The 23,047-nt window shown below is 43.6% G+C and overlaps 1 protein-coding gene across 1 annotated transcript in view; it reads right to left on the reverse strand.

Moving 5' to 3' along the window:
• LOC129865281 (copine-8-like) overlaps positions 1-16,114 on the reverse strand; it is a 134,989-nt gene extending 118,875 nt beyond the window's left edge. The window contains exon 1 of the mRNA XM_055937927.1: positions 15,891-16,114. Coding sequence (XP_055793902.1) covers positions 15,891-15,994 — 104 coding nt within the window. The 5' untranslated portion in view covers positions 15,995-16,114. The remainder of the gene's footprint in view (positions 1-15,890) is intronic.
• Between the last annotated feature and the right edge of the window lie 6,933 nt (positions 16,115-23,047).

Raw genomic sequence — 23,047 nt, forward strand, 5'->3', positions numbered from 1 at the left:
AGCTTCTCATCATTGAGTCCCCCCATGTTCCTGTTGTTTTGGGATTTTCTTGGCTCCAAAAACACAACCCCGTTATTAACTGGACCACGAGTTCAATCCTGGGTTGGAGTCCGTTCTGCCATTCTCATTGCCTCAAAGCAGCGCAGCCTTCCCCAAGACGGCCTTCTCAGAGCTTAAGTCAAGCTTTGGATTTCTCTGTCGTCCCCGCAGAGTACCATGACCTCCTGGAAGTCTTCAGCAAGGCACGGGCTACTTCTCTTCCCCTGCGTCATCCCTACGATTGTGCCATTGACCTTCTCCCAGGTACCACACCGCCTCGTGGTCGGCTATATTCCCTATCCCAGAGGCCGAGGCCATGGAGGAGTATATTTAGGATTCTCTGGCTGCTGGAGGCATCCGTCCTTCTGCATCCCCTGCCGGTGCAAGGTTTTTCTTTGTGGAAAAGAAGGACAAGACCCTGCGTCCGTGCATTGACTACCGGGGCCTTAATGACATAACGATCAAAAATCGTTACCCCCTACCATTCCTCTCCTCGGCTTTCGAACCTCTCGAGGGCGCTACCATCTTCTCCAAGCTGGACTTTTGGTATTCCTACCACCTGGTTTGGATACGCGAAGGGGATGAGTGGAAGACAGCCTTCGACACTGCCAGTGGACATGAGTACCTGGTCATGCCGTTTGGTCACACCAACGTGGTCTTCCAGGGCCTGGTAAACGATGTGCTCCGGGATATGTTAAATCATTTTGTGTTTGTCTACCTCGACAACATCCTGTTTTTTTCCCGTTCTGCCCAAGAACACATCCTCCATGTTTGACATGTCCTTCAGTGCCTCCTGGAGAACCAGTTATTTATGAAAGTGGAGAAATGTGAGTTCCACTGTTCTACCCTCTCCTTTCTGGGATATGTAATCGCTGAAGGAAATGTCCAGATGGACCCGGAAAAGGTGAAAGCAGTAGTGGATTGGACCCGTCCTGTCAGTTGGTGGTTGAGGTCAATGCTTCTGACATTGGAGTGGGGGCCATCCTGTTCCAGAGATCCATCCAGGACCAAAAGCTCCATCCCTGTGCCTTCCTGTCCCATCGTCTCAACTCTGCAGAAAGAAACTACGACGTGGGTACCCGAGAACCCCTGGCGGTCAAGATGGCGCTGGAGGAGTGGAGACACTGACTGGAGGGAGCAGAACATCCATTTTTGGTTTGGACCGACTACAAGAATTTGGAATATCTCCGCACAGCCAAATGCCTTAACTACAGGCAGGCCTGGTGGGCTCTGTTATTCACCAGGTTCAACTTCACCATTTCCTATCGCCCAGGGTCCAAGAATGTTAAACCTGATGCCCTCTCTCGCCTGTAGAGTCCCATTGCCACATCCTCTGACTCCTAGACAATCCTCCCTACATCATGCCTTGCGGCTGCTGTGGGCTGGCGTATTGAGACCCTGGTCCGCAAGACACAATGTTCCCAGCCTGCCCCTGGAGGTGGCCCGGCTAACCGGTTGTTCGCCCCTAATTCAGTCCGGTCCTGGAATGGGCTCATTCCTCGGGGCTTACCTGTCATGGCCTTCCTCCGACAACATTTCTGAAGGCCCACAATGGTTCCTGATGCCTCTCTGTCTTCATCGCCACATGCACCGTTTGTGCTCAGAATAAGACTCTGAGGCAAGCCCCTTCCGGCCTTCTTCAGCCACTACCTGTCCCTCATCGTCCCTGGTCCCATATCTCCCTGGACTTTGTCACTGGGCTCCCTCCGTCTGATGGTAACACCGTAATTCTGACAGTAGTGGAGAGGTTTTCCAAAGCTGCACATTTCATCCCTCTCCCCAAACTACCCTCTGCCAAAGAGACTAGAGGTCGACCGATTTTGATTTTTCAACGCCGATACCGATTATTGGAGGACCAAAAAAAAACAATACCAATTACATCGGACGATTTTCTTAGTTTATTTCTAATAATGACAATTACAACAATACTGAATGAACACTTATTTTAACTTAATATAATACATCAATAAAATCCATTTAGCCTGAAATAAATAATGAAACATGTTCAATTTGAGTTAAATAATGCAAAAACAAAGTGTTGGAGAAGAAAGTAAAAGTGCAGAAAGTAAAAGTGCAATATGTGCCATGTAAGAAAGCTAACGTTTAAGTTCCTTGCTCAGAACATGAGAACATATGAAAGCTGGTGGTTCCTTTTAACATGAGTCTTCAATATTCCCAAGTAAGAAGTTTTAGGTTGTAGTTATTATAGGAATTATAGGACTTTCTCTCTATACGATTTGTATTTCATATTCCTTTGACTATTGGATGTTCTTATAGGCACTTTAGTATTGCCTGTGTAACAGTATAGCTTCCATCCCTCTCCTCGCCGCTACCTACCTGGGCTCGAACCAGGAACACATCGACAACAGCCACCCTCGAAGCAGCGTTACCCATGCAGAGCAAGGGGAACAACTACTCCAAGTCTCAGAGCGAGTGACGTTTGAAACGCTATTAGCGCGCACCCCGCTAACTAGCTAGCCATTTAACATCGGTTACACCAGCCTAATCTCGGGAGTTGATATGCTTGAAGTCATAAACAGCGCAATAGCTGCTGGAAAACGCACGAAAGTGCTGTTTGAATGAATGCTTACGAGCCTGCTGCTGCCTACCACCGCTCAGTCAGACTGCTCTATCAAATCATAGACTTAATTATAACATAATAACACACAGAACAATGAGTCTTCGGTCATTAATATGGTCGAATCCGGAAACTATCATCTCAAAAACAAAACGTTTATTTTTTCAGTGAAATACGGAACCGTTCCGTATTTTATCTAACGGGTGGCATCCATAAGTCTAAATATTCCTGTTACATTGCACAAACTTCAATGTTATGTCATAATTACGTTAAATTCTGGCAAATTAGTTTGCAATGAGCCAGGCGGCCCAAACTGTTCTATATACTCTGACTCTGCGTGCAATGAACGCAAGAGAAGTGACATAATTTCACCTGGTTAATATTGCCAGCTAACCTGGATTTCTTTTAGCTAAAATATATACTTCTGTGTATTGATTTTAAGAAAGCCATTGATGTTTATGGTTAGGTACACGTTGGAGCAACGACAGTCCTTTTTCGCGAATACGCACTGCATCGATTATATGCAACGCAGGACACGCTAGATAAACTAGTAATATCATCAACCATGTGTAGTTATAACTAGTGATTATTATTGATTGATTGTTTTTTATAAGATAAGTTTAGTGCTAGCTAGCAACTTACCTTGGCTTCTTATTACATTTGCGTAACAGGCGGGCTCCTCGTGAGGCAGGTGGTTAGAGCGTTGGACTAGTTAACCGTAAGGTTGCAAGATTGAATCCCTTAGCTGACATGGTAAAAATCTGTCGTTCTGCCCCTGAACAAGGCAGTTAACCCACCGTTCCTAGGCCGTCATTGAAAATAAGAATGTGTTCTTTACTGACTTGCCTAGATAAATAAAGGTGTAAAAATATATATATATACACACTGCTCAAAAAAATAAAGGGAACACTTAAACAACAAAATGTAACTCCAAGTCCAAGGAAGCAACACTGATTGACAATAAATTTCACATCCTGTTGTGCAAATGGAATAGACAACAGATGAAAATTATAGGCAATTAGCAAGACACCCACAATAAAGGAGTGGTTCTGCAGGTGGTGACCACAGACCACTTCTCAGTTCCTATGCTTCCTGGCTGATGTTTTGGTCACTTTTGAATGCTGGCGGTGCTTTCACTCTAGTGGTAGCACGAGACGGAGTCTACAACCCACACAAATGGCTCAGGTAGTGCAGCTCATCCAGGATGGCACATCAATGCGAGCTGTGCTATGAAGGTTTGCTGTGTCTGTCAGCGTAGTGTCCAGAGCTTGGAGGCGCTACCAGGAGACAGGCCAGTAATCAGGAGACGTGGAGGAGGCCGTAGGAGGGCAACAACCCAGCAGCATGACCGCTACCTCCGCCTTTGTGCAAGGAGGAGCACTGCCAGAGAACACCAAGATTGTCAAATTTGCCACTGGCGCCCTGTGCTCTTCACAGATGAAAGCAGGTTCACACTGAGCACATGTGACAGTCTGGACACGCCGTGGAGAACGTTCTGCTGCCTGCAACATCCTCCAGCATGACTGGTTTGGCAGTGGGTCAGTCATGGTGTGGGGTGGCATTTCTTTGGAGGGCCGCACAGCCCTACATGGGCTCACCAGAGGTAGCCTGACTGCCATTAGGTACCGAGATGAGATCCTCAGACCCCTTGTGAGACCATATGCTGGTGCGGTTGGCCCTGGGTTCCTCCTAATGCAAGACAATGCTAGACCTCATGTGGCTGGAGTGTGTCAGCAGTTCCTGCAAGAGGAAGGCATTGATGCTATGGACTGGCCCGCCCGTTCCCCAGACCTGAATCCAATTGAGCACATCATGTCTCGCTCCATCCACCAACGCCACGTTGCACCACAGACTGTCCAGGAGTTGGCGGATGCTTTAGTCCAGGTCTGGGAGGAGATTCCTCAGGAGACCATCCGCCACCTCATCAGGAGCATGCCCAGGCGTTGTAGGGAGGTCATACAGGCACGTGGAGGCCACACACACTACTGAGCCTCATTTTGACTTGTTTTAAGGACATTACATCAAAGTTGGATCAGCCTGTAGTGTGGTTTTCCACTTTAATTTTGAGTGTGACTCCAAATCCAGACCTCCATGGGTTGATACATTTGATTTCCATTGATCATTTGTGTGATTTTGTTGTGAGCACATTCAACTATGTAAAGAAAAAAGTATTTAATAAGAATATTTCATTCATTCAGATCTAGGATGTGTTATTTTAGTGTTCCCTTTATTTTTTTGAGCAGTGTATATTAAAAAAATAATAATAAATCGGCAAAATCGGCGTCCAAAATTACCGATTTCCGATTGTTATGAAAACTTGAAATCGGCCCTAATTAATTGGCCATTCCGATTAATCAGTCGACCTCTAAAAGAGACGGCCCAGCTCATGGTGCAGCACGTCTTCAGGATCCACATACTCCCAGTGGACATGGTCCCCGACCGGGGTCCTCAGTTCTGGAAGCCGTTCTGCACCCTTATTGGGTCGTCGGCCAGCCTGTCCTCCGAATTCCAACCCCAATCCAACGGCCAGTCGAGCGAGCAAACCAAGACCTGGAAACAACCTTCAGATGCCTCGTCTCGACCAACCCCACTACCTGGAGCCGACAACTGGTCTGGGTGGAGTATGTCCAGAACACTCTTCCCTGTTCAGCTAAGTGACTCTCCCCTTTTGAGTGCTCCATGGGGTATCAGCCTCCGCTCTTTCCAGAAGAAGAGCAGGAAGTCAACATATCCTCGGGCCCAGATGTTCGTCCGCCGCTGTCGGCGTACCTGGAGAAGAGCCCGAGCGGAGCTTCTCAAGACCTACTCCAGGTATCGTCAACAAGCGGACCGCCGCCGCACTCCAGCACCTCGCTATAGCATTGGGCAGAGGGTATGGCTATCCACATGGGACCTGCTCCTTCGGGTAGAGTCCCGCAAACTTTCCCCACATTTCAGTGGCCCTTTCCCCATCTCGAGAGGCCTTAGTTCCACAGCCGTTCATCTTTTGTTACCCCGTACCCTCCGTATTCACCCTACGTTCCATGTGTCTAGGATTAAGCCTGTGTCTCACAGCCCCTTGTTTTTTGTTTCCAGGCCCACCCCTCCGCCCTGTGTCATTGATGACCATCCGGCATACACGGTGAGAAGCCTCCTGAGTGTTCGACTGCGGGGCAGGGGCTTCCAGTACCTGGTTGACTGGGAGGATTATGGCCCAGAGGAGGGGTGCTGGGTCCCCGCTAGAGACATCCTGGACCAAGCCCTCATCGCCGACTTCCAACGCCTGCACCCCTGTCAACCAGGTACTCGCCCAGGTAGGACGCCAGGTGGCGCCCCTAGAGGGGGGGGGGGGGGGGTACTGTCAAACCTGATCTGTTTCACCTGTCCTTGTGCTTGTCTCCACCCCCTCCAGGTGTCACCCATCTTCCCCATTATCCCCTGGGTATTTATACCTGTGTTTTCTGTCTGTGTGCCAGTTCGTCTTGTTTTGTCAAGTCAACCAGAATGTTACTCCGTGCTCCTGCTTTTTCCTCTTCTCTGTTTTTTGCTAGTGCTCCCGGTTTTGACCCTTGCCTGCATTGACTCTGAACCCACCTGCCTGACCATACTGCCTGCCCTGACCTCGAGCCTGCCTGCCACTTTGTACCTCCTGAACTCTGACCTTCTTATGATCTTTTGCCTGTTCACGACCAGTTTCTTGCCTGCCCCTTGGATACTAATAAATATCAGAGACTCGTGTCTGCATCTGGGTCTCGCCCTGGGCCCTTATATTTTGTGCTTATGAAACATGGAAACAACACTTTACCTGTTGTGTTTATATTACAGTTCAATATAATTTCTGTTTTACAGGGAAGACACAATATGTATTTCTATTAGCTAACCACCATAGCAAAAGACACAACTTTTTTTTCCCACCATTTTTTTCCTGTATAGGTAGCTATCACAAATTCGACCAAATAAAGATATAAATAGTCACTAACCAAGAAACAACTTCAGATGACAGTCTGATAACATATTTATTGTATAGCATATGTTTTGTTCGAAAAATCTGCATATTTCAGGTATAAATCATAGTTTTACATTGCAGCCACCATCACAACTCTCACCAAAGCAACTAGAATAACTACAGAGACCAACGTGAATTACCTAAATACTCATCATAAAACATTTAGGAAAAATACACAGCGTACAGCAAATGAAAGACAAAGATCTTGTGAATCCAGCCAATGTTTCAGATTCTTTAAGTGTTTTACAGCGAAAACACAATTTAGCATTATATTAGCTTACTACAATAGCCAACCACACAGCAGCATTGATTCATGCACGTTAGCGAAAGCAAATAAACCAGCAAAAGATATTACATTTTTCACTAACCTTCTCAAAACTTCATCAGATGACAGTCCTTTAAATCATCAAATTACACAATACATATATTGTTTGTTCGAAAATTTGCATATTTAGCGGCACAAATCGTGGTTATACAATGAGAATAGTAGCCAAGCTGCAAAGAAAATGTCGGGAGAAATCTTGGGAGAGGCACCTAATCTAATCAATAACTAATCATTAACTTGACTAAAAAATACAGGTTGGACAGCAAATGAAAGATACATTAGTTCTTAATGCAACCGCTGTGTTAGATTTTTTAAATTAACGTTACTACGACATACAGCGTGCGTTAAAGCAAGACCGCACCGAAATTAATGGCAGAATAGTAGTTTAACATTTTTCAACAGAACAACGATTTAACATCATAAATACTTCTTACTTTTGATGAGCTTCCATCAGAATCTTGGGCAAGTTGTCCTTTGTCCAGAAGAATCGTTGCTCGGTTTGGAATTAGCAGTAAACATTAGCCATGTGGCGAAGACGTGTCCAACTCACTATAACGCAGCACAAAGAAATATCCGAAAATCGCAATATACTGATATAAACTGATATAACTCGGTTTAAAATAACTACATTATGATGTCTTTAACACCTATACCGAATAAAATCAGAGCCGGATATATCTAAGGCCTTTAACGAGAGCTTTTCAGAATGCCCTCCTGAGGTCTGTCTTGCGCCATGACGAACGTTGAAAAGAGTGCACCCCACGTTCCAAGACCCTTTATATGGCCTCAGATCTGCCTAGCAACACCATTCCAATTCTCACTGCTCGCTGACATCTAGGGGAAGGTGTATGCAGTGCATGTCGACCAATAGAATACATGCAAATTAATAAACTGACCCTGGAACAGACTGGCTGATTTCAGATTTCTCACTTCCTGACAGGAAGTTTGCTCCAACTTGAGTTCTGTTTTACTCACAGGTATAATTCAAACGGTTTTAGAAACTAGAGAGTGTTTTCTATCCAATAGTAATAATAATATGCATATTGTACGAGCAAGAATTGAGTATGAGGCAGTTTAATTTGGGAACGAATTTTTACAAAGTGAAAACAGCGCCCCCATATTGACTAGAAGTTAAGGTATATTATGTCAGTTCGGTTGCCCTCTGACACATTCTCATCAATGATACAATGACAGAAACTCTACTGTGGAAAGTCTAAACATCAGAGGTATCGGATTCACATGGAATTGTTGTTTAATTCAAATGTTTGAATATTAAATTATTTGTGAAGAGATTAAATGTAATTTTAGCTTCCAAATGAGAGATTTGGATTTTCATAAATGTGGGCTTCTGCTCAACTAGGGGCCCGCCCCTGTGAAGAGACATGGGTTATAAACTTTTCAGACACACCCCTCTCCCTCCACTATAAAAGCCATTGACAAAAATATAAATTTCTGTTCCGGGTACATTTAGGATGACGATCCGATGTCAGAATGGTTCAGATAATAACTACAGAACTAAGCCAACATCAGCATGGACTTTGGTTGCAAATGGTATGAACTTTGAACTTGTATTCACTACAGAAGTGATACCTCCTAGCCGTTGAGTTAGCAACAGCTGCTACAAACGCAGGTTAGGAAGGACAGTCAGAGTATCCCGTCTACTACACACGACGTTACTCCACCGTATCCAGTGACCACCAGAGACATTCTTCAAAGGACAGAGGACTCTGGTTGGCGATACGGTCTTCCATCTACCACCAACCTACTGAAGCGCAGCTCAGAGTAAATATTTATTGCATTTTCCTTTTCTAAATGGGCGGTAATTTAGAATGCATAAGATACTGTATTTACGATAACACAGCTCGCCTATGTTCCAGTCTCCCGCTCTTTCACTAAAACTCAGCCCCTTCCCTTTGTGTAACAAGCTGTCATATCTATTCCGCCCGCTAGGGACGTTTTTCTTTATGACGGCAATTTGTGATCAAGTTATGATTTAATTGTGTATGTGTGATTCTGTGTAATTAGTTAGGTATTTAGTAAATAAATAATTAAACCCAATTTTGTATTGCTGATTCAACTTGTTAGCCAGGATTCTTGCAGATAACCAAGGATTTACCACTTTCAGATGAGACTGAATAAAATGACGATTAATGTGACTGCTATGGATGTAAAATATTACTAAATCTTTAAGAGTTTATTCGGAAGATAACAGCTCTATAAATATTATTTTGTGGTGTCCCTCTCTAGTTAATTATATTTACATGATTAGTTCAATCAAGTAATATTAATTATGGAGAAATTATTTTATAGAATAGCATGTCATAGCAATTAATCTGGCATAGCCAAAGACACAACATAATCGTAATACATATGTAACCGATGTGAAATGGCTAGCTAGGTAGCGGTGGTGCGCGCTAGCAGCCTTTCAGTCGGTGACATCACTTGCTCTAAAACCTTGAAGTAGTGGTTCCCCTTGCTCTGCAAGGGCCGCGGTCTTTGTGGAGCGATGGGTAACGATGCTTTGTGGGTGGCTGTTGTTGATGTGTGCAGAGGGTCCCTGGTTCGCGCCCGGGGCGAGAGGACGGACTAAAGTTAAACTGTTACATTGATGCTGTTGACCCGGATCACTGGTTGCTGCGGAAAAGGAGGAGGTCGAAAGGGGGGTGAATGTAACCGATGTGAAATGGCTAGCTAGGTAGCGGTGGTGCGCGCTAGCAGCCTTTCAGTTGGTGACGTCACTTGCTCTGAAACCTTGAAGTAGTGGTTCCCCTTTCTCTGCAAGGGCCGCGGCTTTTGTGGAGCGATGGGTAACGATGCTTCGTGGGTGATGACGATGCTGTTGTTGATGTGTGCAGAGGGTCCCTGGTTCGCAAGGGGACGGTCTAAAGTTATACTGTTACACATATTCTATCGGCACCTAAGTATCGTTATAAAATTGTATTCCCAGCAATACAGATTAAACACACTACATGCAATTGGCACACATTTTTTCCAGCCCTGTAGAAAATCACCTCAGAGCAGTTGGAGCGGTCAATAGTCATTTCCTCTGTGTGTGGATCTTTACGAGGTGTGCTAGACTCCCCAAGCAGACCCAAACCCCATTACATGGCAGGACCCAGCCACACACACACACACACACACACACACACACACACACACACACACACACACACACACACACACACACACACACACACACACAATTACCCAGGCTCAGAGACCATGTCTTCCAATTTCATTTTAGCTCCATACGTTTTCAGCCAAATTGCAAATCCCACTGATTGCTTTGCTGTGAAGGTCTTCCAAAATCCATTCAGCTCCCACAGTTCCAGCCAAATGTCCATTGATCATGGATCGGCAGTCTTTTGCCTGTCTTTCCACTCTCTTTTCATCCTCCTCTCCTATGTGAGATACAATGGAGGTATCTTCCTGTCTTTCTCCGAGTCGTATTGAACCAGGCCACAGCATGGCCCGTCTCAGCTCAATCCATCCAGACACTTTTGTCACTTCTCCAATACAAGCCATTAGCTGATCTTTATGGATCCAAAAGGGAAATACAATCACTTCCTAGAGTCAAAGAGGGAACCAAAAATAACCTTCAAGACAAGAGAGGAACTAGTTGAGTGTTGTTGGGTTTCTATCATAAAAAAAAACAGATCTGGATCTATAATTTATAGGCTAGTAGCCTGTCTCCAGCTCGGAAGTAGGATAGAACTAGTTCCTTGTCTGAAATATGTTGTAGATAAGAGTGAATCGTCTTTATTATCACTTGTGACTGTTGGGTTGGAGCCAATCAAATGTGTGTGTGTGTGTGTGTGTGTGTGCATGTGTGTCTGTGTGTGTTGTGCACATGTTTTATGACTGCGAGCATACATGGTTATTGGATATTGGAATGTTCCGCCTGCCTTCGCCTGGTATGGACAAATCATGCATGTGATCCAGGTTCTAGTCTCTGACAGAGAAAGGGGAAGTTTACATTCACACGACCCAGATTAATTCCATTTTTCTTATTTGATCTCTTATCTGTTATTTCTAGCCAGGGCTGCGTGTCAATATTCGACAACAGCTTCCTCTTGTTGCCTCCCTTTCCTTTATCCATGGTGATCTGTGAGTCCTGGACAGGTCTAAAGTGAGTAACCTAGCTCGCACACTTTGCATCCTGGGACGGCAGGTTAGAGCGTTGGGACAGTAACCGAAAGGTTGCTGGATCGAATCCCCGAGCTGACGAGGTAAAAATCTGTTCTGCCCATGTTCCCCGGTAGACCGTCATTGTAAATAAGAATTTGTTCTTAACTGACTTGCCTAGTTTAAAATATTTTTTAAATCCTCCATTCTGGTCTCACCAATCCTGTCTTCTCAATTTGGCGCAAACAAGAAACCCTGTGTTTATAAATGTTGATATCGGCTTTGCCACTCCAGCATGCTTTTGTGGCACAGTCGATGCCAAGCAGGGCTAAGGGCCAGAAGGTGGAGGGTTCACCGACCACCACGGACGAGCTCCCTGCCTGTTTCATTAGGCGTACATTACGATCAGAGCCAAGGGGGAAATCCGATGTTCGACATTTTGATGCCATATTTATAATTATATAAAATACTGTATATGCAACACATTTTCCACCAACAGGTTTCTGTATCACACAATCGACAAACAAAGCATAACGATTTCGGGCGCTTCAGTATCATGCTTTGCGTTTTCAACACCACAATAAATAGACTATGTCAATCTCGGCCAACAGAAAATATATCCCGCCCTATCTTGGGAGGCCTACCCAGTATTGAAGGCTTGCCGATAAAAGTATGTGCGAAAAATACGTAGTGCACATAAAAATAACTTTTGCAGTTAAATTCCCATGTACTGAATCAAATTAATCGTTTTCCATCACATTTTCAACTTTAGGCCTACTGATGGTTTTACCATCAGGTATAGCAAATATGCCCAGTCTGGTATTGGCACGTGCGCTCTAGCACACAGCTCGCAGATACAGTGTGGGTATAACCTACATGATGAGATTATTGTGGACAAAAGCGCGATATCATTTTTATTTGTCAAACAGCAGCCAAGCATCGATGATCAGGTCATCAGAATAAGACCCTCGATATTTATTGAAAGGAGCATCAAGCTCATCCCCTTGCACTTTCACCACCCTGTAAAGGTCATCATTATTTAAATTGCCTGCTTTCCCCTGATAGCGTGGTAGTTGTTATCCTACATGTACTTTACTCACACAAAAAGGTTGGATGGAAACCTAGTTAATGTCAAGCCATTATGAGGATGCTGGAATGATATTTTGGACGAACGTGCATATGCCTAAAGGAGACTTTTGAAGTAGCTTAAATCAGATTAAAACACTGTGACTGGTTGTGTTTATGCCACATATAAAAAGGTAACATACTTTAAAAGTTAAATGACAAATATTTAAACGTTAGCTTTCCTGAATAAATGGGCCTGCCGGGAGCATATGTGGCATCATTGCTATAGGACAACATGGGCGAATGATGAACCGCAACAGTCTGCGAATCACCAGTCTGCGCACATCACCCTGTCCCCATCCCTGTCCCGAGCTAATGAATATCTGACATCATCCAGGCCCCAAACTGGCCATCATCAATAACCCTGTGACTGTCACCTGAAAGATGTCCAAGGCGACCCACACCTAGAGCCATGTTTCCACTCTTACTTTCCATTTACCCTTTCTAATGAAAGGCCATCATTCAGTTCCATAAACTAAGCAGACAGACAGGGTACAGGAGGGCTGCCAAGCCATTACACACACACACACACACACACAGACAGAGACAGAGAGAAAGAGAGAGAGAGAGAGAGGGAAAGCATTTTGTTCTAACAGCCGGAGGAGAAATATATATATATATATATATATTATATATATATATTTAAATATATGTATCCTTTAGTTATCTAGGTGAATCCCATTGAGATATGATTTGTTTAAGGGAGCACTGGCCCAGCAAGCTTTCCCTGACTCTCTGGATTAGACTTGTAGATTTATAATTAAACATGTTTATTTACATTTTGGTGTTCGGAGAACACACCGGGGGGGTTTCTTATCCCTGAGGTTGTGCTGTGTTTCAGGCCAAAACAAACTTACTCCCTCAAACAACAGTCTTTTAGGGAGTAGGGGAGGGTAAGCACAGAGAAACAGTCAGGCATGGTCAACCTGAAATAAACTCAAGAAAAAACTACCACAAAACTTTTGGATTGATAATAGTGGCTGTCATTAAGTCGGCCAATTGGTGACAGTTGTGTTGATAAGAGGAGAGGCAGTCTCACAGAGAACGAGATGGAGAGGGAGATCTGACATCTAAGGACGCTGTCAGAGTCAGTTACACACTGACAAGGAGAGAAAACCCAGGAGAGAGGGGGAAAGGGGAGAGAGGAAAGAGACAGGGGGAGGGGACAGACACATTGACAGGTATCCAGGAAAAAGTGAGGGAAAGAGAGGAACGAGCGAGAGACAAGACGAGTGAGAAAGTGAGAGGTGTGAGAAAAGGGGAGAAAGGGAGTGAGAAAAGGGGAGAAAGGGTACACAGCTGGGCCCAAACATGTCAAGGTACCCCTGGTCCCTGTGGAGCTCCTGGTGCCCCCCTGCCCTCCTCTTCAATCAGTGAGGTAATGAGGCCTCCAGCTCTGACACCTGTACTCCTATCACTGATTAGACACATCCCTGAACAAGCACTGAGAAACCCAGACACCAAAGATTACCATAAGCACAGCCAGACACCACACATGAGTGATGTTCCCCTAAACAACAGGGAACCACACACTACACTACAGTACCACAGAGACAACCAGCCAGATACCACAAATCAGATTTATGTACCATGCACGGAAATAGCAAGATAATGCAATATCCAAACAATTCATGCATTCTAACTCAGAGAGCGGTAGAACCAATCACTGGATTGGGAATACAGTGCTTGTACAATAAAATACTTCATGAAACAGTTAGGCCCGCTTTATTACACCATGCCAAGGAGCAATTTACCCAGGAGGATCCGAGGGGTACTGAGAAATGCAGCAGAGAAGAACACCTCATAAATATCCACCAACTTATTCATATTAGCTGGACTCTGGTCCACACAGAACTTTACCGTGTCATGAGGACAGTAAATAGGCATAGCCCAACCTAACCAGAGCAGAGCCATCCAACTACAGTAGCCTACCGTACCCAAATGTAAACATGACATCAGATGACTGCAGGCAGGGAGGGAAGAGATATAGTTATCTGTACTAACAGTCTGGGCCTCCATTGGAGCTCTGGGCAGAGAGAAGAAAGTAAGTCAGAATGAGAGATAGAGCAAGAAAGAGAGAAAGAGAGGGAGGGACTCTTATCCTTTCGTCAGACACACAGTGCATGCTTGTGTGTGTGTGTGTGTGTGAGAGTGTGTTTGAGAGCAGAGCCTTGTTTGTTTGTGTGTGTGTGTGTGTGTGTGTGTGTGTGTGTGTGTGTGTGTGTGTGTGTGTGTGTGTGTGTGTGTGTGTGTGTGTGTGTGTGTGTGTGTGTGTGTGTGTGTGTGTGTGTGTGTGTGTGTGTGTGTGTGTGTGTGTGTGTGTGGTGATAGAGAGAGGATGAGAGATCAGAGCCTTTCAGGCAAGGACACACACACACACACACACACACACACACAGACCTGGCCACGTTACCATGGTACCTCACCTCCTCTCTGGGTTGTAATGAGTGTGAAGGCATTCCCTACAGACCCCCTCTATGCCCAGCAGGCACTAGAGCGTGACTCAGTACCAGCATTTACCTAACATCCCTTATGTATATAGTGCCACAACCCTCCATCTCTTCTTCAGAGGCTGACACATAAGGGGTAATATGTGACTTATTCCCTGGAGATGATAGAAATAACACATTTTAATGGATTGATTCCCCTAGAGAAGTAGGCTACTGGTTCAGTATGGTATGGTCAGATATTGTGTAACTAGTTATTGTTTATTGTGTGTGGTTATTGCGAAATTAATTTCCCTTTTATTCAATTGAGTCCACTGTGAGAGATCGAAAGGGAATTTCCTTGGGAAGTAGGCCGACACGTTGTTCCACTATGACGTGTTATTGAGCGCTTACAAAGTCTCACTGTGTGTGTCCTCTTTCCTTCAATATCTGTTGATTAAATATTGAGTGACAGTCCAGTGACAAAACGATGATTCCCATTCCAGTGAGAGAAGCATTCCCTCAGTTGATCTATTCTTAAGGGACCCCTTAAAAATACATAAGGTTTGGCAGGGACGGGGGGAGCCGTTACGCAACAGGAAGCCACCGCTCCAGAGAGACAGGGTGGGTATGAAAGGGCTAGTGATACACCCTCAACCCGCAAATACACTAGTCTGTCTGTCGTTGCACGTAGGCTATGCTACATCAAATCCCTAGCCTACTCCTGGCATATAGCTTACATTTTGTAAAATGTCAATGTAAATCTATTTATGTTCCTCTGTTCAGTTCGTGAGTGACAGCCCACAACAAGCCACGAGTCAGAATAAAATAAGTGTCAAATTATTCGGTGAGAACAGCCTTCTAACATACGGCAGTATACCAACATAGGGAATGTTGGTATTGTTGATGATGCCTGATAAAGCCTGTTGATGTCCATTGCCTGTCCTCTAACAGGCAGAATGCCAGGTTACTGCCTATTAAATACCTGACATACTACAGTTGAAAAATAATTGTAAACTTACCACCCAAAACTAAAACAAAGTAACAACTTGAACACCTCACTCTTATCTAGATCCAACGTAGCCTAAAATAATTAGAAACAGTACCGTTGGTTGAACAACATTGACTTTTCAAAATGTTACTACAACCAGAACTTGTTTGACAGTTGGCCAATTGGAATGGCAGATAAAACCCGGAATACTTGCCCATACCATATCCTTCTACCGTGACAACAGTCATATCAACACCCGACAAAAAAAATGGGTTACACTGAAACCATTATCTTACCTGCAAGACACTGTGATTTCAACTTTGGTGGCGGGGATGGAAGCATTGAGCGGGTCGAAATCTCCTATCGACGCCATGTTGACGAAGCTATTACAGTTGTTCATGGTGAAAAATATTTTTGTCCAACCCCTTTTAGCAGCAACAATCGGACAAACTACACCTCCTTTAGCGAAACGAGAATGAATGCATGTGGACGGAACGAAGAGGAATGCTCGGAGCAGGCTACTAGCGGTGGGTTGATGTCACTTCAACAGTCAGCGTCACCTACTTGCGCTGCGAGCGGAATGTGCGCCTTAGACAAAATAATTCCACAGATACCCATCAAATAGGAGTTAGGCTAACACTGCCCATGTCATTACTTATAATAATAGATAGAGCGAGTGTGTGTGTTTGTGTGTGTGTGTGTGTGTGTGTGTGTGTGTGTGTGTGTGTGTGTGTGTGTGTGTGTGTGTGTGTGTGTGTGTGTGTGTGTGTGTGTGTGTGTGTGTGTGTGTGTAATAGGTCTTAAAGCGTTCCAAATTATATTTTATTATTTCTTTTCCCATCATAATTTTCCTGACACCAGGAAAAGTAATTACAAAGAAAGTATGTGTTTACTATGTTTGGATAGAAGACATTTGATCCTTGGGGTGGCTCATCCTTTTCATCACCCAGTATTTTTCAGCCCTGACCTCCCCCTCTAAATATAGCTAAAAAACAGCCCCCATGTTAGGTGGTGAGAGAAACCATTACCACACCTTTAGGCAACCAGCCAGCACTCATCAAAGAGTTACTGTAAGTGATGCCCAAATAGATCCTTTGAAATATGTACACTCACATGCACGCACACACAACACACACAGTCATGACCGCGAATGCGCACATGCATGGACGCACACACATGAAACCACACACACACACAGACAGAGAGAGAAGGAGAGAGACAGAGACACACTATATACACTACTATATAAACATATACATAAAACATGAAACAGCATCCATTTCCACTCATAGGTGTGAGGAATCCGGGTGAAAGTAACACGGTAGCCTATTTAACGCATGACCACACAGGTCAAGAAGGAGAAAGATGAGTCCATGTGGAAGTCCATGCCTGTATCCTCTAATGTTTTATACAGTAGGCCTATTTCACTTTATTTAGTGGCGTGTATGTATGGCAACAGTCTTGCGCTCTCAGACCAGGAGTAATTGACCCCACTTGTATTGCGTGCCCTCCTACACATCCCTACAGAGCTGCTTGAATATAATAAAACAGCCTATAATGTCAGCTGCCCACTCAGCTGTAATAGGTCAATGTGTTAAAGATAGTGAGTCTACTGCAAGGCATATGGGCAATTCTACTTTAAAATGTATGCCAAACAAAAAATATTGATTTCACAGTTTAACAAACCATACAACTTTATGAACAAGGACTACTTTTAACAATTTCCACTGAAAAATGTACAAAAACAAATTAAGTGGAAGAACTGTGCAGATGCAAACTTTGGTAACGGAATTATGGTAAAATCTCCCTCAAGTTTTTATGTGACCGCGTTTTCCAAAAGTTATAACATGGCTCCTTGAGTTTGAAAAAAATCTATTTTGGTTATTGAACTACAGTAAGTGAAGTGTATTTACACCCGTTATCAGAATTATGGTAACATAATGACATCATGGGTCCCTGAGCTGTAAAACACAGAAATACATGATTATGGATTTGATTGTCATTCTCCCCATGTTTCACAAGTTTGGACATCACAGCACAGCACAGCAGAGCACAGTAGAGGTCAATTGTAGTACAATACAGCACAGCAGAGCAGAGTAGGGTAGAGTTCAGTACAGTGCAGTAGAGTAAAGTAGAGTACAGTACAGTATTGTTCAGTGCAGTACTACTGTACTTTACTGTACTGTACTATACTCTACTTTTCTTTACGGTACTGTCTCGTATTGTATTGGACTGTACTTTACTTGCTCGACTGATTGTACTGTACTGAACTGCATTGTACTGTACTCTACTTATTGTAATGTATACTGTACTGTGCTGTGCTATCCAAACTTGTGAAACACCAAACTTGTGAAACACACGTCTATGATAGGTTCAGATTTGGTCCAGTCATGTCCGTCTGTGGACATTAACATCAAGGCTAGGGTGGACTGGTCAAATTTCAACTACTTTTTAACGTCCATGGACGTCCGGTGTTGGTCGGTGCTCAGCAGGTGAGGATGCTAGTAAATGGAAATGGAAAGAGGGAAAGAGAGAGGGGTCATGGGTAGGTGTCAGTAAGAGCTGGGAGGGGTGACATTAACTGGAGAGTGAGAGACAAAGGCACACAGAGAGAGAGAGGGAGAGAGGTGAGGGAGGGGTAGTCCAGACTGTTATAACACTCTTGCTTTGATCACGATGTGACCAAGAAAGAGAAAGAAAACAGTTATGAGCTGAACATAACAGTATGATAACCGAATTACGAGTTTTAATCACTTAATAATTCATAAACAAAATGAATATCAGTAAAATCACTTCAATGAATTGGTAAGTCTACCACTGCTTGTTACTTCTGCGAACTTTAATTATCCTCCCTCCTCATGAGGGAGAGAAATTAGAACATATCTCAAAGATGCATATAAGGCCTTTTGGGAACGGAATTGCAAGGCACGAGGCAATATTTCTTGAACTTACAGAAGGTAAACAATTTCTCCAAAACGTTAATATTAGTTGGCAGGAGTCCCTATGTCAACATTATTGTGTTTTGACATCATTTCTGGTATCTTTTAACTTCTGGTGAATGTTTTGTCAGACCCCCTTTCCATCTGTTTATCCAGAAATCAAAGCATTTAATTATGCCACATTTTTAAGATAGAAAATGGTTGAAAAATGTATCTATGCCTTAACTTCCCAAAAACATAGACTCTTTCATTTGACACCCAATTTGATATGCTCCCATGAACTTCACATGTTGGTGCTCATGGGTCTTTTAGATGGAAATTCCCTTATGTAATTAATAGAATACACCTCATCATAACCCATGATCTGTGTACTGAGGTCCAGAATTTCTTCCCCTATTCCTCTCGTCCCTCTCTCCATCCTCTCATCCTCTCACCACCCTCTCTATGCTCCCCAGGCAGATGCTAGGAAACTCACTCTGGCTGTGTCCAAAATGGCACATTATTCCCTATATGTGAGGTAAGCACTGTTGTGTTTGGTATTGACCCTCTCACTGTTTCTCAGTCTAATCAATCTATCTTACTCCCTCTCTTGGCCAACCCTTTATTCCAAAAGTCAAATGACACAACCTGTGACTTAACAGGGAAATACAGGGTATTGCAGAAACATCTACCTGTATATCTACAGGCACTGAAGGGAGTGATGATTCAAGCAATGATTCACAGGGTTACTATGATCACACACACACGCGCACGCACGCAAGCAAGCACGCACGCACGCACGCACGCACGCACGCACACACGCACACACACACACACACACACACACACACACACACGCACACACACACACACACACGAGAGATTGGATGAATGTAGCCAGTCACATAATCCCCATTACAAATTCCAAAGCCTAAAAATACTATCAGTCTCTGGCTACAATGGTTGCATCCCAAATGGCACCCCATTCCCTATGCTGTGTAATACACTGCGTTTGGCCAGAGTATGGACCCTGGTCAAAAGTAGTGCACTATACAGGGAATAGGGTTCCATGTGGGACACAACCTATTTACCATACACCTCAGCTCTTTTCCCTCAGGTATAAAGGATACTAAACCAGGTTCAGAAAAGCACAGAATCCCCCTGTCAAACCCATATAGATTGAGCTTAAAATAAACCCGGACAGGAACTCTTATCCCATGTAGCCGTTATTGAGGTCGGTCTGTACATTCATTTATTATGAAACTGTAAGAGTACCGTCTGGGTCTTGGTGATAACTTGGGATAAAGTATGTTATAAATCCGAGAAACAGAGAACAGACCAAGAAACCCTATAAGAATATGCTGACAGTGCAGTAAGAATCATGGTTATTTTAAAACTCTGATGTTCAGCGTTTTAAAATGGAAATAATAATTGATGGAGAAACAATGCAGTGATTAGACCAATAAACTATGTCAGATTGTGTTGACAGTTCAGTAAGAATCATGGTTATTTTAGGAACACTGAATTAACTCTATATGGCTGGACCACATTGTATTACAGTTTTTTAATTGCTAACATGCATTGGTCAAAACTGAAGTCACACTGTCAAAACTCTTCACACAGTCAGCGAAACAGAAGTGTATGGGGACCAAACTGTGAATCATTTTTCATTGCTTTCACACAAAATGCATTCTCCGAAATCCAAGAACTCTTTTCTCAGTCATTCTCCACCACCTGCAAAACTATATATTTGCAGCACATGTTTTCAATTGCTAACACTGTTTCCAAAACTGTTAAAAACACATTCAAAACAGAATGATGGCAAACGTCGAGCATTTCTGCAGTAACCAGATTGAAATAGAAAACCTCCGAAGAATATTTAATCAATCCAAACACAGCTAATTGCAATTTCAGCTGAAAGACCACCCAAGTGTCCTGTTTTTAGTCTCGTTACCAAACAGGCAAAATAGGACGGCTTCAGAATGATTTATTTTGGAAACATGGATCAAGGAAGACAGGTTGGTGGGGAAAGAAGAGAGGCAGGGAGAGGGAGAATGTGTGGAGGACAAAGGAGAGGAAGACCAAGAGCGGTGGTCTCTGATGAGATAAGGGCCACAATTATTGACCATGTTGTAAACCATGGTCTCTCTTTGAGAGAGGCCGGTTTAAGGGTGCAACCAAGTCTTCAGCGTTCAACAGTTGCATCAATAGTACAAATTTTGCAGCAAATCAACAGGTGAGATGTGCATCCTCCAATGATAATTGAACAACATATTACAGTACGGTACAGTATGTTCACATTTTTACATTTACTGACATTTTGAAATATATTGATTGTTTTGTGTTTTTCAGTAGGATCCAAAGGTTGCCTCCCACAGGAAGGAGAGGCAGAATATTATCAGATGCGCAGGAAATTGCCATTGTTGACATGGTAATAGGCAAAAATGCCAAAAAACTGCGGGAAATTCTGGACAGAGTGCTGGCAGACTATCACTTTTGGGAATGTGAATACGGTCAGCACAACGACAATGGCTATGTCAGGTTTTGGCCAAGACTGTTCGGGTTTTGGTGACTAGATGTCCCCATTGCACCTTTTTTGTACCTTTTGTTTTTCTTGCTCTAATTATTGTTTGCACCTGTAGGTCATTCCCTTGTTAGTTTTTAAACCCTGTGTGTTCCTCAGTGCCTTGCTCAGTGTTTGTAAGTTAGCACCCAGCCCCAGCCCATGCCTTGTTTTATACAGATATTTCTCTTGTTGGATTTTCCAGAGGTTCTCTGGTTTAGTTCTTGTGTATTATTTGAGTAGTCTTTTGAGGTTTGTTTTTCCCTGCTGTTTTTTACCACTTTGTGGAGTTTCTTTTGTATTTTTTTCATTTTGTGCCTCTTGGCTTTATTTTTGGACATTGTGGATTTAGTTTCTTTGCCTGAAGATTTTGTTCTTTTATTAAACCACCATCTCTAGTACTGCTGTGTCTGCCTCATCTTCTGGGTTCTGACGATTATTAGTGACTGTTTCTAGCACCGGGTCCTGACAGGCTAGAGTCCTAGAGAAACATTAAATAAGGATGAAGCAGTTGTACCCTTTGAGAGAAACGGTGAACGTGTGAAAGAACTCTGGTATCAATATGTCCAGGTAAGATGTCTGTTCAATAACCAAACAGGGTACATACACAGCTATGCATAATGTAAAGTACTGTAAAACTGTGGATTTACTATATTTTAGAGAGTAATGGAGATGGAAGCCAGGCAAACTGCACACGCATTCATTTTTGTGGATGAAGCTGGATTCAACCTGGCAAAAACAGGGGAAGAAATGTGATTGGACAGAGAGCAACCGTGGATGTCCCAGGCCAGAGAGGAGCTAACATCACAATGTGTGCAGCACTGTCCAATTGTGGTTTGCTGTTACACAAACCACTCATTGGCCCCTACAATACAGAGAGACTTGTTTCTTTTCTGGATGACCTGCATAATCGACTTGTGCCAGCGAGGGGCAAGAAACTCCCCTACCTTCGTTGTTGTGTGGGATAATGTGGCATTCCACCACTCTGCTGCAGTCAGACTGGTTTGCTGCACATCCCAGGATGTCAGAACTATTCCTGCCTCCATACTCCCCCTTTCTAAACCCCAGAGTTTTTCTCTGCGTGGAGGTGGAAAGTTTATGACCCCCCTCTACATGACCAGATGTCCTTACTGGATGCCATGAATGCGGGGTGTGGAGACACTTCTCCTGAAGACTGCCAGGGTGTGAAGACACTTCTCCTGAAGACTGCCAGGGTGTGAAGATACTTCTCCTGAAGACTGCCAGGGTGTGAAGACACTTCTCCTGAAGACTTCCAGGGTGTGAAGACACTTCTCCTGAAGACTGCCAGGGTTGGATTAGACATTCCAGAAGATACTTTCCAAGATGCATCGCCAGAGAAGACGTAAGGTGTGATGTTGATAAGAACTTGTGGCCAAATGCAGGAGAGAGGGAGAACTAGAACCCTCACAGTACTGTACAGTATGAGTGATTATACTATACATGTTGTTGATGTTTTTTTTTTGTCATTATTATTGCAGCCCTGGAATTTCAGGATTTTGTTTCAACTTTTTATTTTTCACAAGTAAATTACTAGATGCAAAGATATAGAAAAAATAAAGGCTGTTGAAGCAAATTGCTGCATCTCTGATTCATTCTTGTTACATATACTTTAGTACAGTCAATAAAGTAAAAAGGTGTTATTCTTATTCTATAATGAAATACGGATTTATGTGAAAAATCATTCAAACTTCAAAGAGAAGTTAATCATTTATGTAATGCTCCCTGTTGTCAGTGTTTTGTAGGTCAGTGTGTTATCAGTGACAACGTATGCTTTCTGACTGAGAACTGTTGCCAGTGTTATGGTCGAACGAGCTTATTTTGAGACATGTCTGAAGTGTTTTGGTGGTTTGAGTGAGTTTTGGAGGTGAGAGTAACTGTTTGGCCAAGACACATGTTGGTAATGCAGACCGTGTGAAGAGTTTTGAAAAAGTGGCCTCACTAATGACCGATG

Source organism: Salvelinus fontinalis, chromosome 11 (genome assembly GCF_029448725.1).
Source record: "Salvelinus fontinalis isolate EN_2023a chromosome 11, ASM2944872v1, whole genome shotgun sequence".
NCBI classification, from domain to species: domain Eukaryota; kingdom Metazoa; phylum Chordata; class Actinopteri; order Salmoniformes; family Salmonidae; genus Salvelinus; species Salvelinus fontinalis.